Below are 18,238 nucleotides of genomic sequence, written 5' to 3'. Positions count from 1 at the left end.
AAGACTTTGGTACTACAGTACTATATGATGCAGTCTCATAGTTGCATATGGCAATGTAGTTTTCTCTACAAACTATGGTTAATACATAGTTGATTGTCAGCATGTGTTTAGACAATTTAAATATAGACAGAACAATATGCAGAACAGTTGCTTTAATATGTTTTTTTTCACAGATACTACTACCAGAATACCCCAATGTCCTCATTTTCTCTGCTTTATCACTTAAAAAAAACCCAAACAAACACACTTTAAATTGGGGATTTCTCTGCTTGATGAACACAGAACTGTAGTTTGGAGTAAATTGGTAGTTTCTTTGATGTCTAGTTTTGAATTGTATTTCATTTTGCTGTTTTAGCACTGAAAAAGTATTTGCTTCTATTTAACTTAGAACACTTGGGATATATTTTTCACATTATATTAAAAAATGTTGAGTTTTTTTAATTTGCAATGAGGGAAACAGAAATCGTTAAGTTCCAGAAATTCCTTGAGTTGTGCTTTTAGGTGGCATGTTGATTTAGAGAGAAAAAAAGCAGGTAAAACTCTGAAGGGAGCTATCAATTCACTATATATGGTAGACAATATTGATTGTGATGAGAAATACAATCATTTGCAGACAAATGAATGTTCATCTTGAAAGCAGGTGGGCTCTTACCAGCTAAAATGCTACATCTTGAAATTGGGTCAGACTAAGGCCTGTTCCTGCTTATATCTTTAGTTTTGAAAAAAGAGTGTATAAAAATGTTTTTAAATTGAATCAAATAACTGTTTCTGCACTTATTCCTTTCAGGTTTCTTCACATCACAAATTCAAATGCATATACTTCCTTATTTTGACTCCTGTTATGTTGTCAGGTCTATCTCTTTAAAGATATTTAGGCCAGTGCTTTCATAAATTTCCAAATGCTGTTTGTAAGAGAAAAAGGTAACCAGAAGTTTGCAGTGCTTGCCTCCACTCTACCACTAAGATTCAAATCTTCTTCCCAGGTAGTCATTGTATAATTTAATTTTTTTTTTAAGTGACAAACTTCAGCATCCTCAACATTTTTCAGCTAAGACTGTGAATCATGTTTAACTTCTGATACAAAACACAACTTTGATGGGATAGCATAGTAGTTATTAACCAGGATACCTTATTCTATCCTTGTTTCATTAACTTTTATGTTCTTTATGCAAGTCACTGTGATGCTTTTGAAATGTTACATTAACGTCAAAAATGAAGCTCATTAAAAAAATCCCCCTAATAATTAAATTTAATATATATATAAAATAATAATTAAAATCCAGCAGTATTAAACAGCAGTATTAAATACAGCAATATTAAATATTATATTAAAAATAAGAAGTAAAATTCTGTTGCAAGGGGAAAAAAAAAAGAAACAATAAAATAACAGGAAAAAGATTTGTGTTCTGAAATAGAAGAATGGCCCTTATCCTGTATTTGATCCTACCCAGTTCATGGGATATAACACAATAAAAGAGAAGAATTAAGTCTAAAGCAATGTAGTTTTTATAGTATATCTGTGAGATTTAGGCTGTCTGATGTCATACATAGTAAAAACAAAATTCTGATAAATTACACTATAAATTACACTAATTTCTTCCATTTATATCATTATGTAACCACTAAAATTGAAGGGAATAGAAAATGTTAGCATTCAAAAAGGTGCTGAGGAATCAGATTAGCAACTTTTAAGATGTATTAAATGGCTTCTCTTGACAGAAATGGTAGAGAATAATATAAAAGGATTTTTGTTATTTGCTGTAAATTTAAGAACAGATAAACATTAGCTGTACAAAAATAAGTTTACCAGTAGTAATTCTGATAAGTAATCCTAAATAACAATTGTGCAGATCTGTCATACTTTTTTGTAGTAATTTAAAATACACAGAAAATCAGAATTCTGTATGGGAGAGTCTGAATTAAGAATGTGAAACAAGTTTGATTCTGAACTTGCTCCATATAGTTGGATCTCATTGCTTTGATTAAAACTTGAAACCGTACCTTGTGACATTTTTCTCTGGTCTACCCATGAGTGGATGATGCTTAGCTGTGGTATCTTTGTCAGTTTTTCTGTGCTTATACAATCAGAAAACAATAGATTAAAAAAAGAATAGTGAGTCTGCCTAACATTTGCCAGTGGATTTCTTAGAGTAACATTATCAACTTTAATATGCGTGTGTACTTTTAGGTTGCTCCTAAAGTAATGCCTCCTATTTATTTCCATGGAAACTACAACTGAAGAGCACATCAGCACTATTTGATAGAATTAATTCTCAGCTACAGAACAGTGTTTTTCAACATAGTCACCACTGTTAGCCAGTTTGCGTGGACGAGCTGATCAAGATATTCTTCACTTCATGGTGCGTCAGCTGTGCGTGGCTATTGGGAATGTGGCTTCATTTGTGTCATTGCTGCCACTGCAGAGATGCACTATCCACCTCCTCGCTATGCTCACACAGCCTCTTTGATTTGCAGAAATGATCAGCAAGCATTAATGAATGTCAGTAGGAGCAATGTTTTCTGCATGAAGGAATTCAATTACCTTTGCTTCCATGTCAGACACCATTTTGGCAGACTGCTGCTCTGTTGAACAACAACAAGATATAATGAAGTATTGGTAGGAAGATTCAACCTCTACTGTCTGACCACCAACATCCACCTCTGACATTGTTGACCAACATTAAAAAAAAAAAAAGGCATTACTTTCAGAGCAGTTTTCATGTAAACTGCTGTGATAGGTGCACTAATACTTTGCTTTGTGTAGAAGGCCAGAAAAGAGTATTCTCATTATTTATTGTAAAGAACTTGAGAATAACCTTTCTTGCTAAAATATTTTCATCTTTATCAATTATTAAAAGTTTTTAAGAGCTTTCAAATTAACAGAAGAGAGTATATGTCAAAAATTATTCTGAAATAATAGAACTAGGTTTTTCTTCTACCAAGTTTTTATAATTTATTTTCTTTTGACATTTTTTAAAAAACATAAACCAAATAAGAGTGGTTTTTCTTTTTCTTTTCTTTTTCTTTTTTTTTTTTTTTTTTTTTAAGTTTAAGTTGAATAAATAAAATCACAGAATCACAGAATTTTGAGGCTGGAATGGGTCTCCAGAGATCAAGTTCAATCCCCCTGAAGAGAGGTTGGCGATGTCCCTTTGACTCCCACACTTAAGATATTTGTAAACATTAATAAAATCACCTCTCAGTATTCTTTTCTCAAGGCTGAACAGACCAAGGTCACCAGTCTTTCCTTATAGGGGAGATGCTCCAAGCCCTTTGTTGTCTGTGTGGCCATCTGCTGGACTCTCTCCAGGAGATCCTTGTCTTTTGTATCACAGTGCCCAGAACTGGATGCAGCACTCCAGGTGAGGCCTGACCAGGGCAGGGTAGAGAGGGAGACCCCTTGACCTGTTGGCCATGCTCCTTTTAATGCACCCCAGGATCCCACTGCTATGGATATAGATATGGAAATAGATCTCCCTATGAAGTTGTGTCATTCACATACCTAGACTGTACCATGACTCAAATAGTGTGACTGTTAGAACAACGCTCCCTCTCTTGGCATCATTCTGATTTCTGAGAGCTATAGCTTTCATCAATTGCCGAGAGAGTTTTTACTGATTAGAAATGAAATAGAAGTTTTATTCTTTTCTTTTAGCTTTCCATTGGGTGAGAATGTTTAGTTGAAGTTGAGAACTCTTTTGTTTGTGCCTGCTCCATAACAAAGACCAAAAAAAAAAAAAAAAAAAAAAGCAAGTCTTTCACCTAAACAGCACCTGCAATACTCAGAACTGGAAAGTTTTGCAGTTAATTGGAAACTACGTTAGCAATGTTGAAATACTCATTTTGTAAAGCAGCTGATATCATTGCGTGATAATGTACGTATTCATGTATTCCCAACATTCTCTGATTTGCTTGGTAATATACATATGTTTGTTGTAAGTCACTTATGGGTCTGTCAGTTAAATTAGTAGAAAAATACCAAAGTGAGTAAATAAACTACCTGCATTTATATTCAATCAAATGAGTTGTGTAACAGGCATTATGATTTTTTAAAGAGTGAATAACACCAAACCAATCTCAGTTTGTACTGCAGTAGTATTGCAGGTATTGGGGGCGTTGGGAGCTAGAGAGTGGAGGACAGGAAGAGGAAGTGGAAGTGGAGGGGAAAAACAAAGTTAATGCTATGTATCTCAATTTTAGATATGCCTTTGGCAGTGTTTTATAGGATGTTCTAGAAAAGCCTGCGGAAGATAAGCTGAAGTGGCACTTTGAAGGGCTGTGTGAAAAGCTGCTTCAAAAAGTATGCTTTCACAGTAGATCACAGGAGTTCTATGTTAAATGAAAGAATACATTGATAGTAGCTACTTTTCATTCTGGTAAGATTTTGTAACTATGCCATATTTTTATTTTGGCATATGATGTATTAATGTATATTATATAGAAATGTTTTCATATTCAATGCCATCAAACATGACAGAAATAGCTTTAAGTAATTTATTTTGATGAATGAAATGTGGACTAATAAGAGATCAGAAGAAAACAGTAATTTTAAACCTAGGCCATAATTTACCAGGCAAAATCTGAATTAAGTAGAATTTTTTGGAATAAAACAAATATGTTTGGTTGAAGCTTTTTTCCTGCCTTCTTTGGAGCAGGCCACGTGCTTAAACTGCAGCGTGGAAAACTATCAGGGAAAGTGTTCCAGGGATGAGAATAGCAATGTAGCAAAAATGATGAAACAGGCAGTTGGAGAGGGTGGTAGATTCTGTCCCCCGCAGTTTAAAAGACAAGTGGGAGTTATAACTGTCAGGGATAACAGAAGTTCTTATTTTGCTTGAGCAAGAGGATGATACTTTGAGAAATATGTGATCTTACAGTTGACAATTTTTATTCCTGAGGTCCTGTCCTTAGTTTTCCTATCTATAAAACTTAACAGCTTGAGACTAATGCAATGTTTTAGTAACCAGCTGTAGTATGGTACAATGCTATTTGTTATTCCCTTTTTTTACATTTCATTTTAAATCCAAATATATATGCATGCATATGTGTGTATATATTATTTTTTTAATAGAACATAAATATTGTACAAAAAGTATATATTCACACTGTTTTGGATATTTTTTTGAAAACCACAACTTAGATAGTTCAAGTAATTTAGCAATAAGTATTTAAGTTAATAGATATTGAAATACCTTAAGTGATAATTTTATACTTAAATTCATAAAACAGAAGTAATTTTTAATACACAATCATGGTTTTAGTTTATTCATTAAGGATGCTTTTCTCGCATCTGATTTCCACCTCTCATCTCTGCACCCTGTGACAGGGAATGTCTAATATTTCCTTTTTGTCAACATTAATAAAACACAGTTAGAAAAGAAGATCCCTGTGGAATTATAAGGATAAATGTATCATACCTGATTTAGTCATGCCATACTGATAGTACATTTCTATCATTTCTGATAAAGATAAATGTATCCTACCCGATTTAGTCATCCAGTACTGATTGTGGTCACCTTTCATATACTCTCAGTTTTGGAGACTGTTCAGTCTGTTAGTAGGCTTTGTGATTCAGGATTGATTCTGACGATTACAATCACTCCTACAGAACTATGTGAGGCCTCTGAGAAGGAAGGAAACCACTCATTTCTTTAATAGCAAAGAATTAGTTGTTGACTTTCCATAGATTTTTGTAAGCAAATCTCTCTACATCAGATTTTTATAACAGCAAAATCTTAGAATGCCATTTTGGTAAAAGATCAATATTTACTTTTTTATAATCAGTTACCTATTTTTAGAAGATAAGCCTTTTGTGGCAATAATCTTTTCCCCTTTTTTTTTAGGTTATTCTGTAAACATGATAATCAGTATGTGTTTCTCCAGATACTGTTTTGCACCATATGTCCTTTTAGAGTAAATCTTTTCAGTTCTGCTGTTAAATAAGTGGAATCAGATTCAAAAGAACTTAATTTTTGAGTGCAAACAACACTGAACATGCTAGAATTCTTAATGTGTAGAAGTCAAATGCTACGGTGCCTCTGGCAAATGAAGGTTTCTTAATTCCTTGAATTTTCTTAATCTGAAGAAGACTGATAGATAAATCATATTTACTAATATGTAAGAGAACGTAACAAGTGATTAAGGGAGGGGGAAAAAAAGTTATCTACCACAAGTTCACTCATAATTTCAAGTGTTTACTCTGTGGGTAAAAAAAAGAAAAAAAGTTTTCTTAGTCCTACCCTTCCCTTTGTTTTGTTTACTGTGAGTTTGATCAAATGCTGGGGTAGGAGTTCTGGAGTTAGCCCAAATCCAATTGGATGCAGTATTGAGAACCTGCTTTAGCTGCCTCTGCTTTGTGCCAGAATGTTGGACTTGATGATCTCCAGAGCTTACTTCACACCTTAACTATGTTATAATTCTGTGAAACAGATACTGCTACCATTATAATATCATAGTGTTGGGGAAAAAAAGTTTGCTGCTGAGGTGAAAAAGTTGGTAGCAATATTACTATTCCAATACTATTAGAGCACTTATAGAATAGAATAGGCTACATTAAAGAAGATGAAACTTGAAGAATATTAACAGGAACCCTGGGTACATACTAGGATATGTAGTATTTGAGACAGATAGCCTTGCAGTCATTTCAGTTGATTAGAGAAACTCTTCGTTTTGTTCTGACTCTTCTATCTCTCTTCGTGTTTTGATTTCACAAGAGTATTTTCCCTTTTCCACACAAGATGTTTAACAACCTCAGAAGAACTGTTTGAACCTGACTTTCTAGTTTCAAATTGCTGATGGAGCTATGGCAGTATGATCTTTGGTAGTTTCCTTACTCTTCCATTAGTTGTGCAAAATCTTGAACGACAGAATGTAGATCCATTCCTAGTGCTTTGGCATTAAGTAGTTAGAATGTTGTTTTCTGTATCCTGTTGAGTTCTGGGGTGAAGTTCAAAAATGTATGTAGTGTTTTCCTAGAGAAATGAATGTATATATATTTGCTGCTTTTTCCTTCACTATTGCACAGATACTTAATTTGAATCTATTTTGAAAACAAACACAAATGTTAAAAGAAGAGTTAGAAGAAGTTTCCGTTCCACTTTTATTCCTTTCCATGCTGTTTGATTTGTTCCTGTATGGAACAGGAAAAGAAGTGAAGCTCTCTTTGTTTTGATCAGAATACTGAAGAACAGATAATACAGCATACCACAGAGTCCTCCAAGGAACTAGTCAGTTCACGTATAATTGCTTACAGTCATTAATATAGACTCATTAAGATTAAAAAAAAAAATTAATGCTTTATTACATACATATATACACACACAGTAGTTCTCATGTTTGATAGTTCAACTAATTGTTGTTGTTCTATGGCTTTTTCCAAGTACAAAATAAAGTTTTAGTTGCAATAAAAATACAAACATATTTTCATTTTATTTTATAGAATCATAGAATGGGTTGAAAAGGACCATAATGATCATCTAGTTTCAACCCCCCTGTCACAGACAGGGTTGCCAAACACTAAATCAGGCTGCCCAGAGCCACATTCAGCCTGGTCTTGATTTTTGTTTGTTGTCTGTTTTTTGTTGTTGTTGTTTTTAAGTAGTAGTTATTATTTGAGCAATTTAAGGACCAGACTGTGTTCAAACACAACTCAAGAGCTTCAGAAAGAAAAATACAACTCAAAAATAAAGTTCTTGATCCAATGACTTTATAAACAGCCAAAGAATAGGAAGTGGAGGTGAATACTATTTTCTCAATGTCTGGTTGAATGATATTTTGCATTTTGTCAGTAGCCAATAATATTATAAGAAAGTTCTTTCCATTTCTATTTTATGTAATTCTATTTAAAGTCACTCCGTGGATTTAGTAATTTCATTGTAAGCAGATGCTGGAAAGAAAAATGTATAAACAAGATTAGTGACGTGGGCATATCCATTTGTGTTTTTAGACTAGGCTTTTAAGTAACACTTAAGTTACACTTTTTAATTACTTTTTTTTATTCCAGAGAGCACAATCAGATGAATTAGAAAAAATCGAAAAGCACAGCAAGGCATCTAAGGAAAAAGAAAATGCTAAGTCTTTGGATAAACCAGAACAGTAAGAACATACTTACAAAATAATATGGTTTTATTCACTTCAGAAAAAATTGCATGCTATTGTAAACTTGCTATAAATTATCTAAAAGAAAAATAAATCGAAACAAACTCTGAAACCTGTGATTTCTTTCTCCATTAATTTCTACAGGTTCCTCTATGAACTCTCACTAATTCCCAACTTTTCAGAGCGTGTATTTTGCATCTTGTTTCAGTCAACATTTTCAGAAAGCATTTGTTCAATCCATCGCAAACTTGAATTATTACAGAAACTCTGTGAGGTAGGTTGTGTTCCATAAAGACTTAGAGCTATATTTTTGATATTTAATCTTGTTAAGTTGTACTCATATTTCAAAATTTTTTTCTTTATTTACTCCAAGTACTCATTACATTTGAAGGATAGCAGTCTTTCAGAATAGAACATTTTATAATTGTAATTCAACATCAAAGCAAATTTTAAGATTAGCTTTTGGGTCTGAACTATATCATATTGTTGCCATAAATGCATATCAATGATGGGAAGAGAATGCTCCTTTTCTGTTTGTCAAAGCAAAATCTTTCCTCTTTATAATAACTTTGTAATTCATTTCCAAAGGAATATAGGTTCCATTCACCTTATATTTGCTTGGTTTTTGGAAGTGTGCAGCTCAATAATATCAATGATAAAATGAGTGAGAGAAGGCAATGATATCTCTAGCTGGAAGAGATTCCTGTAATTTGGTAGTCCCATGGAGGAGGCTGGGGGGGGAGGGGAAGCACCACAAGCAGAACAACATAGCTTTAACATGCGAGTTTTGTCAGTACTTTCATAACTATTTTTAATATTTTGTTTTAACTCTTTAAGTTCTGTTTGTTTTCAAATAGGCGTTTTAGGGATTTGTTGCAAAACCCTCTTCTAAATTAAATATATAATTCACACCAGCACCATTTAAGGAAATACTGTTTCCTTTTTCCTAGAAGATCACCTCTTATAATAATGCTGTTTTCTATATATAAAAATCATATTCATAAATCATATTCATGTTATATATAATCTATATATATTATATTTAAATAGTAAATACATATTATATTAAATTAATATCAGTTTTGCAGATAAGATTTTCCATTCACAACCCATTAATGATATTCTACACCTTCGTGTACATCTGTTTCTCTTTTTCTCTTTTGTAGACACTGAAAAATGGGTCAGGAGTTATGCAGGTCTTAGGTTTGGTTCTTGCTTTTGGAAATTACATGAATGGTGGAAATAGAACACGAGGACAGGCTGATGGGTTTGGACTAGATATCCTGCCAAAACTGAAAGATGTCAAGAGCAGCGTAAGTTGATTTGAGATTTCCTGTTGGCCTTAAAATATTAAAATATTTCCACAAATCACTCTTCTTTCATTTTTAAATGAACAGTGTGTAATCTAGAAAGACATATCAAAAGAAATTCTTAATTCTTAAGTCTTTAAATTGGCCCAAAATTTGCCTAGTGAATTATTCAGGAGCTTAGAGCATCTCCCTTATGAGGAAAGACTACAGGATGTGGGACTGTTGATCTTGGAGATTCTTATAAAGGGTGGGTGTTAAGTGGGTGGGGCCAGGCTCCTCAAGTGCCCATAAAAAGGGGACATGGGCACAAACTAGAACGCGAGAAGTTCTATACAAAAATGATGAGAAAATTCTTTACTGTGAAGGTTACAGAGTACTAGAATAGACTGCCCAAAGAAGTTGTGGAGTCTCCTCTGGAGATACTCAATATCCTTTACAACCTACTCTAGAGAACCTTTTTCAGCAGAGTTTCAACTGGAGTTTCAGCACCTACAATTCTATGATTCCGTGATTATCAAGTTCTGCTCTTCAGGAAGAAAAAGAAGAGCTTGTTTCCCTAAATACACATGCTTTAACTGTTGTATTAGATAACGTGAGCAAGCTAGCTTTATCATGTCAACTACTTTCTTAGAAAGGAACTCCATTCTGGTGTGGCTTACTGCAGGAACAGACAAGGGAGCAATGATGTGAATGATGCTTTAGTACAGCACATCTAAGGCAGCTTACTTTAGTAATACCTTATGATTTTATTATGAACTCTAGATAGATCACCAGTTTCAGAATTAGTTGAATTGTTAGGCACATTAAATTTGATTTGGTGACCCAAATATTGTGACCACTAACCTTCCAATTTCAAAATACATTTTAAGTTCACTTGCTGCTGTTCAGTCGGAAAAGTTCTTATAAAATATTATTCCACCTGAAAACATAATTTTATCTGAAGTCCTCTCCAAGTCAAAGATTTCTTGTTGAAGTTCCATTACAGATGGGAATTAAGAAGAAAGTAGTTTCCTCAACAAATCCAAAAATTATTTTAGAAAAGTAACTGTTTGTTTATTTAACATTCAGTTAGATGAGCAAAAAGTTCTGAATGTTATCCAAGTAAGCTGTATACACCAGTATAGTTTCTCTTTTCCCTTGTTCAGAAGTTTCAAATGCAAAGATTCAGTTTACAATCAACTACATTTCTAAAAGCAGGAATGGTTTATGCAAATGTTACAAAATATTTTTCTGTTACTGTTTTTAATGATTGTTTAATAGGTTTTTTTGCTGTCTTTCTTGTTTGTGTTTTAAGTGAAATCTTTCCCCTTCCCCTCTTTCTCTCCCTCCTTCCCTCCCCCGCCTAAAATAGAGAACCACAAAAAATACTCTATGTGTGACTCTAAAAGGGACTTGAATGAACATTTCCCAAGGGAGTCTTAATACATATATACATATGTCTTAATACATATATACAATAATAATACAACAACTATTTTGTCTTCTACACAGGACAACAGCAGAAGTCTTCTATCTTATATTGTCTCGTACTATTTGCGTAATTTTGATGAGGTGAGTGAGGATAGATTTTGCTTTTTTTAAACTCAAGTTCAAGAATCAGCTTACTAAAATTGCATTTATGCTGCCTAAGATAAGAAAATGCACACATATTTTTGTGTTATATTTTATTAAATAAAAATGTAGTGAGCACTATGTAACTGCATATTTGTGTTGTTGTCAGGATGCTGGAAAAGAGCAATGTATCTTTCCTCTTCCCGAGCCACAGGATCTCTTTCAGGCTTCACAGCTGAAGTTCGAAGACTTTCAAAAGGATCTCCGCAAAATGAAGAAAGATTTGCGAGGTACTGAAGTTAGATTAAGTGCTAATTATATGTTTTCAATGTATATCTGAGATTACTTTTTTCTATCACTTTGAGAAATTCTATGGCAATATAAAAGTAGTGTATACTTTGATTCCTCAGGTGGGCTTTTGTTTCCTTGATTTGTTTGTTTTTTTTTCTTTTGATGACCATTATTTTATCAACTTCATTATAATAATTCATTATTTTCTGCAACCTCAAAGAAGTTGCTAAAATAAACAGCATCAAACCAATTAGGTAAAATCTTATGTCTCAAAACTAGAACCAAAAAATCACTGTTATGTGTGCACATGTGTGAACCGACCGTAAGAAAAAAATGTCAAAGCATTGGACCATAAAGATGACAAAAATATTTTAGAATTAGGTCCAAAGTGCTGTTAAAGACATATGCAAAGAAAGTATTTTTTCTCATGTTTGTAGAATGACATTTTTTAAAAATCAACTTCTTAAAGTACATTAAAGTACATTTGCTAGAGTTCTTTAAAGAACACATATAGCGCTTTTTAAAATAGCACTGAGGACTGAGCACTAAGTTAAATAAGATAAAGAGTTTGAAAATATTAGCCAGCAACATACACAACATTCAATATTTTTGATAAAAGTCTCCATCAGACTAGGCAAGTATATGCCATTATGCTAAACTGTGGAGAGATGGATGCAGATCAAACAGTGAAAAGATCTTTATTGACTGTTTTGAATGGTTTTGAATGCCAGGAGACTAGAGAGCATGGAACGGTTTAGTAAATCATTAGTCCCTGAATAACCTACAATGGAAGGGTCTGTATTAAAACAAAAACCTTGTACTGCTACAGAACAAAATCTGACCTTCTCTTCTTGCCTTTATCAAACTTTCAATTTGGATGTTTTCTTTAAATTTTACTTCTAAATATTTAAAATACATTTTTAAAGTTATTTCAAGATCACTTACTGTGATACTGAAGAGCAAACTGAAGCAGCATCCAGCTGCTGCCCTGAAGAATCCCACAGTTCAGCCATAAGAAAAATTATTTCTATAGCTCTTGCAACTTTCAAATTATACGAGGGGCAAACTCTGAGCTTCCAAACAGAGGAGAAAGATGCTTAGCTTTGATTTAGGGAAGGTACTTGAATTCAGGCACATATTTAAGAACTTCTAGGGATAAAGACGTTATCCTTCACAAGTTCACCAAAAGTATAATTATATGGACAAGGGTTTAAACATTTTTAGATCAAGGTTGAAATTTGCACACAGACATAAATCTCTTGTGGAATAAATCTACACTGTGTAGTGATCAAAGACAGCTTTCTGTAAAAATGGAAATTACACGCTTCACTCTGCCACAAGACTTCAGGCAAATTCTTTCTGTGCTTCCAGACCTAGCCCTTAGGCTTGAATCTCCATTGTCATTCTGTTCGCTAGTTAATGAAACTGAAGAATAGATGCAGACATCATGACTCCCTGCTCCCTTTAGGAAAAGCGTTTTTAGGAAATAGCTTTGGCCCTCTTCTGCATCCTATTCTGGATATGAAGTAAAAATCTTACCACTTTCTTATCATCTCTGAGTGATGCAAAATGCTTTTTGCTGTCTCTTTTTCAAAGAAGTGTGTCACCTCGAATTAAAAATTATTTGCTTTAAAAAAAGCTCTGATTATAAAAGGATTCACTAAAACTTCTGCATATTCCAATTGCTTAGTTGTAATAGGCTCAGAGAGACAGCACAGACAAATTAAATGCTGGTCTTTTTAAAATAATGCACATTTTAGTTGAATGGCTAAAATGTCTTCAAACTTTTCCTTTTTCATTTATTTCAAGCACACTGCCAGTTTTGCTAATGTGTACCTGGAAGTTTACTACTTGAGGAACTAGTGTCTTATTAAATGACTGAGAGAGCTTAAGATACTGAACAAATTACGACAGAATCCTAAATATGATCCTCTCTTTTTGAAGCCATTGAAAATAAAATGAGTATTGAGTATTTCTGAGAAAGACTGATTGTCACCAAACTTAGAGAGGGAAATAGATGCGTATGACTGTATTCCAGTTCTACAGTTAGATGTGGGCTGTAGCTGTGACCCTATTTTTGTCTGTGTTTAGGAAGAATATTTTATGAGAGGATTTCACATTTTCTTGTTCTTTTTGGTTGTTTGCATGCTTTTCTTTTTGTTTTGTATTTAATCACTGAAAGTATGCATATAACATTACTGGCACTATCACCAGTTTAAGAGTATGTTAGTTTCAAATGCCCTGCAAACTGTGTGCAGTGAGATCACACTTAGTAAAAATGGGGGGAAGGCAGTCCCAGAAGGATCTCTTCATAAAATTACAAATAAGTACAACAACAAAAATAAAGCAGCACCACAAGCTAGAGGAAAGTTATTATGAAAAATTGCTATGTAACAGTAATTAAATAGTTCAGTCTATAAATGCTATATTATTCTATATAGATATGTCAGTAACATACATAGTGGCATATAGATGTAAATCATCTTTATAATTCTGCAAAAATCTGTCTTTGTCATGCTGTTTCCAGGTTCAGAGCTAGGGCTTATGATTGTATTAAAGGAGTTATGCTGATTTTCTTAAGAAGAAAAAGAATTTGATGTTCAAAATTTTTTGACTGTGGAAGCTCTTGTTCATGAAAATTTAAAATGGACACTGTATGCCTTTCAATTTGTAAAATCTCCACAGAGATTTCAAATCAAACTGGAAGTCCAGAAGACTTTCAGAAGGCACAAGGTGTACCTGTTCCAAGATAAATAATTCAGAAATTTACATTTCAGCTAAGCTGTAAGTCATCTAAAATAGTGTAGAAGTTACTCTAATCATACAACATCACACTTGCAGATTGTTCAGACCTTGTTGCTGATTTTAGGTAAAAAAAAAAAAAAAAAAAAAAATGGTAACCGGTAACCGTGGGTAACACCCCACAGTTAAAGTTAATATGGTAGATTACTGTAAAGAAATAGACCGAAGAACAGGTAAAGCTTTTCATTCACAAACCAAGTGAGTTTGGCTCCATCTGTTGCCCCCAGATTTCACAGCTCTCCAGGATTCTTACTTTAGCCTTCTTAACTTCAGTGACATATAGTTTGTTAAGCAACTTGATCTGCTTTTGATCTCTCCTGGCTGTCAGCAATGTTCCTTGATGCAGTCATGCCAAGCAATGACTCTTTTCTTATGTCATTCCAGGGACGAAACTTTAGCACTTGTCACATGACTTAAATCAACTCACCACATAAAGGAAAGTTGGGCATCCAGGGTCACAAGAATGTTGCATGACTCTTACTGATTAGGACCTCTGTTGTATATTCAGTACTAGTATACAGATGCACAGTTGTGATTCAGCAAAATACTGGATTTGTGGCCCATAAAGTTCTTCAGAACATAATTTTGTTTAGGAAAGAACTAGGACATTAGAATGGCAGTGAGAGTTATTCATGAAGCACTTACAATAAGTTAGGACTGTTTAGAAGCTGTTCTTTGGCTGCTTTTTAGTATTTTAGCTTTACATACAATAGTTTATTCTTGCAAATCATTATCCAATTCATCAATTGTCATTTATTGCAAAACTTTTACTGAAACTCAGCTAAAATGCAATTAGCAACAATATCAGGCAGAAAATAAATCTGACTAGTAGAATGTTGAAAAGAAGAATAACACCATATAATGCTATGAAATTGAGCCAGTCAGTGCTTATTGACTGAAAACTAATTACGAGTAATATTTTCATAATTTAGGTATTAGTTTTGTAGCTTCTGTTTTCTACCGTAAGTGCTAACAAGACATTCAAAAGTCTCCATCCATAAGAAGGTAGGCAGTACGGCTTGCTATTTCTCTTTGGTTTGAAATAAACGTGACAAAGTGTTTATAAATTGTTAAGCAGATACAGAGCACTTTATATTTTAACGAGTGTCTTCCAAGAAGGGTCCCACAATAATTGGGAAAAGTACATGTTCCCTATTTTTTCAATACTACTTACTGCGACCTGAAATGATCTATTCAGCTCAACTGTGTAGCAATAGAAGTCACAAATCTAATACCTGCTGTGGCAATCAGAGAAATGAAAGTTCCATTTTGTGCAGCAGAAAGACTTGTAACTGAATTTGGGGCATTGTCAAGATGGGACTGAGAGATATAAGGTAGTAGATATGCTTTGGTTACTTACCATTTTTTGTTCACATAATAACCTATTAAACATTTAGATGTTGACAGTTGTGTTGACCATGGATTACGTTGTAAAATGAGATTGCATCCACTGATGCACTAATCTTCCATTAATGCTTGCAAGCTATATCCTTCTGTTATCTTTTTAATTTACCTTTACAGAAGCAGTTATTGTCTTAGCTAAATTAAATCTTTACTTTTGTCTACTCATTAGCGGTCTGCATCCAAAAATTCTAGCTGTTTGTTCAGCTATTACTGAAGGGGTTAATTGTGGCAGCTACGCAGCATGCAGACTCCTAAACCTAAACCAGATGTAAACTAAAGCCAGGCTTTCAGTCAATCTGTGAGTCATATTTTACTGTCCTTAAAACTCCAAACAAGGAGCTGTCTATGGGATCCCTTGAAGACTCAGCAGTTCTTAGTGTCTTTACAATTAAAAAAAAAAAAAAAAAAAAAAAGCTGTTTCTGTACTTGTGGCTGAATTCATCTATTTCTTTTGTTGAGGCCAGTGTTCTCCTTTGATAAAGTCTAAACTGTCTTTTAAAGTCACGGGTTGCAGCTGTAAAACAAAAAAAAAAATTAAGAAATCACTGAGGAAGTTGTGAAAATAGCGGTTATGCTATTATATACTTTTCAGATAAGTTGGATTCCAGTGAATGTCCTGTGGGACTCTGTGTACTCACAACCCCTGAAAATCAGGGACACAGTTTCAAAACATCCTTAAAAATCAATAGTCTCTTAAGTCTTAGCACTGCTTGTTCTCTCAAGTATCGTAAACTGTCCTGTCTTAAAAATCCATCTGAATTCTGTAGGACTTTTATAGGTAAATATGTGATCTCAGGTGTGGTTAGCCCGAATACCTGGACAAACATCAGTTCATTTTTTGAATGTTGCTTGTATGTTAATAACTGGTTGAGAAAGAGATATTTCTGCCTACACCAACCTCTGCTTAGTATTTGAAGTCTTCAGACTGTATAAATAAGGTAAATGCATGTAGAGTGGGTAGCCAAGAGAACTGAAACCTTTGCTGTATAAAGAAATATATTTTTGTTACTGTTTGGGCAATGCCAGTTCTTGTGATAATTTTTTACTTAGTGCTTGGCTTTTATGCCTGTCTACATGATTCTTATATGCCATTCCATTCTTGCATTATATTAAAATTTAAAATCTGCTTTAATTAAATGGAACTATGTATACTAGCACTGTCTTTCTGTTGCTTACATATCTCCTAGGGTGAAAAATAACAGAAGTTGTGAGAACAGAGATGGTAATAGAGCAAGTTTTGACTGAACTTGATAGAACTCAAAAGACAGATAAGCATTTGTTTCAGACAAAACTTCTGTGAACTTACTGCAGCAAATCTACCTTGCCAGCCTAGTCCTTTGATATCTGGGGTGCTTAGGTGATCTGCTTTGTTGGAGTGATATATGTTTATCTGTAACGCTGGGGGAAGGGGAATAGATATGGAATACTCTATCATTTTCACATTTTTTATGCATGTTTCACGTCCACGTTGCTTAGAAGTTATTAAATACACTTCTGACATATTTATTTAGTATCGTATTCCTGCACTTGGGCAGAAATGCTGGTAACTGTCCAGCATTTTACGTTCCTTTCATATGATGAGCACTTTAAAATTCCTTTAGTTACAGTTGAGGAATAACAATACTTGATCCAAGTAAAGGGATTTTATACTCTGGTGACAAATTGCAAGACGTGATAAATGAGTACTCTAACAAACAGGTTGTGCAGGGAGACTGCGATTCCAAACTTGGTGCTCTGGAAAACAAACTTAAAGCTTACAGGACTGTTAATTCTTTAATAAGGAAAGCATCCAGTTGAGTTAGTTTTGAACACAAGCTGTCTCAGAGTTGGCAGATTATGGGATGGGTATTAGTATTTTAACAGCCATAGCATTTCCTCCACTTTTTTTAATTTTAATCAGATATTACATACGGTATCTTCCTACAAAGCAAGAACAAGCTTTTTCTTCTTTAAGTCACTTACACATTATTTGCAATCCAAGAATAGAAACAAACCTGAACTGCTGCTCTTCCAAACATCACTGATTTTTTTTTAGTCCTTTCATGTAGAAATAAATAAAAAGCAAACTAGGAAAACTAAGATATAATTAATTTCACTTCCTTTCATCCACCCCGCTTATATGAACAAATGAACTTTGGAAGGGCTTCCAGAATGCAAATGGTTAAAGATCAGACATTTCTTTTGACATATATTATGTTTTCCTTTGCCATAGCAAGTTGAACACAAAGGACGGTATATCCTTGTATTTTCTTCTAGACTTTCGAAGAGGACTGCTTCAGATATTGGCATGGGTATAGGCTTAAGATTTTTTTTTAGCAAAAATTTTTATAAGACATGTTTCATCCAAATCAGCTGAGATATCTGGAGGGGTAGAGTAAAAGTTTTAATTGTTATGTGAAGAATATTTCAGAAAAAGGTATGAAGTGTAAGTGATATTAAATGGACAATTATGACTGTTTCTAGGGCATCTTTCAGTTCTGTCACATATTTTTGAACAGGAGAAAATAGTAAAAATATCACCATCAGATTTTTATTTATTTATTTATTTTGCAGAATAGTACATAATTTCTCCAGCTTCATTCTAGCCATTACTGTGTGAAAATTCATGGTCATTTTGAATTCCTTCCCTTATTTCAGATGTATTGACTAATGTTTAAGAACCTTGAAGAATGTTAGGGAACATTTGGAACGTGCTTGTATTTTTGCTATTTGTGGTAATATTTTTAGAAGGAATTAAAAAGTTTTCTTTGCTAAGTTATCAACACATTGGGGTTTTTTTTCCA

At 33.7% G+C, this 18,238-nt stretch overlaps 1 protein-coding gene across 3 annotated transcripts in view; it reads left to right on the top strand.

The window, feature by feature from the left end:
* Positions 1–18,238, top strand: part of FMN2 (formin 2) — a 147,655-nt gene that overhangs the window by 83,510 nt on the left and 45,907 nt on the right. For all 3 annotated transcript variants that reach the window (XM_090135380.1, XM_090135379.1, XM_031592358.2), the window contains 5 exons: positions 8,003–8,094; positions 8,242–8,371; positions 9,264–9,410; positions 10,899–10,958; positions 11,128–11,248. In XM_090135380.1, the coding sequence (XP_089991506.1) occupies positions 8,003–8,094; positions 8,242–8,371; positions 9,264–9,410; positions 10,899–10,958; positions 11,128–11,248 (550 nt within the window). The remainder of the gene's footprint in view (positions 1–8,002; positions 8,095–8,241; positions 8,372–9,263; positions 9,411–10,898; positions 10,959–11,127; positions 11,249–18,238) is intronic.

This window comes from Phasianus colchicus, chromosome 2 (assembly GCF_987193195.1).
Source record: "Phasianus colchicus chromosome 2, bPhaCol1.hap1.1, whole genome shotgun sequence".
In the NCBI taxonomy this organism is placed as follows: domain Eukaryota; kingdom Metazoa; phylum Chordata; class Aves; order Galliformes; family Phasianidae; genus Phasianus; species Phasianus colchicus.
The sequence above is the reverse complement of the archived record's forward strand: the minus strand, read 5'-3'. Positions and strand labels throughout refer to the sequence as shown.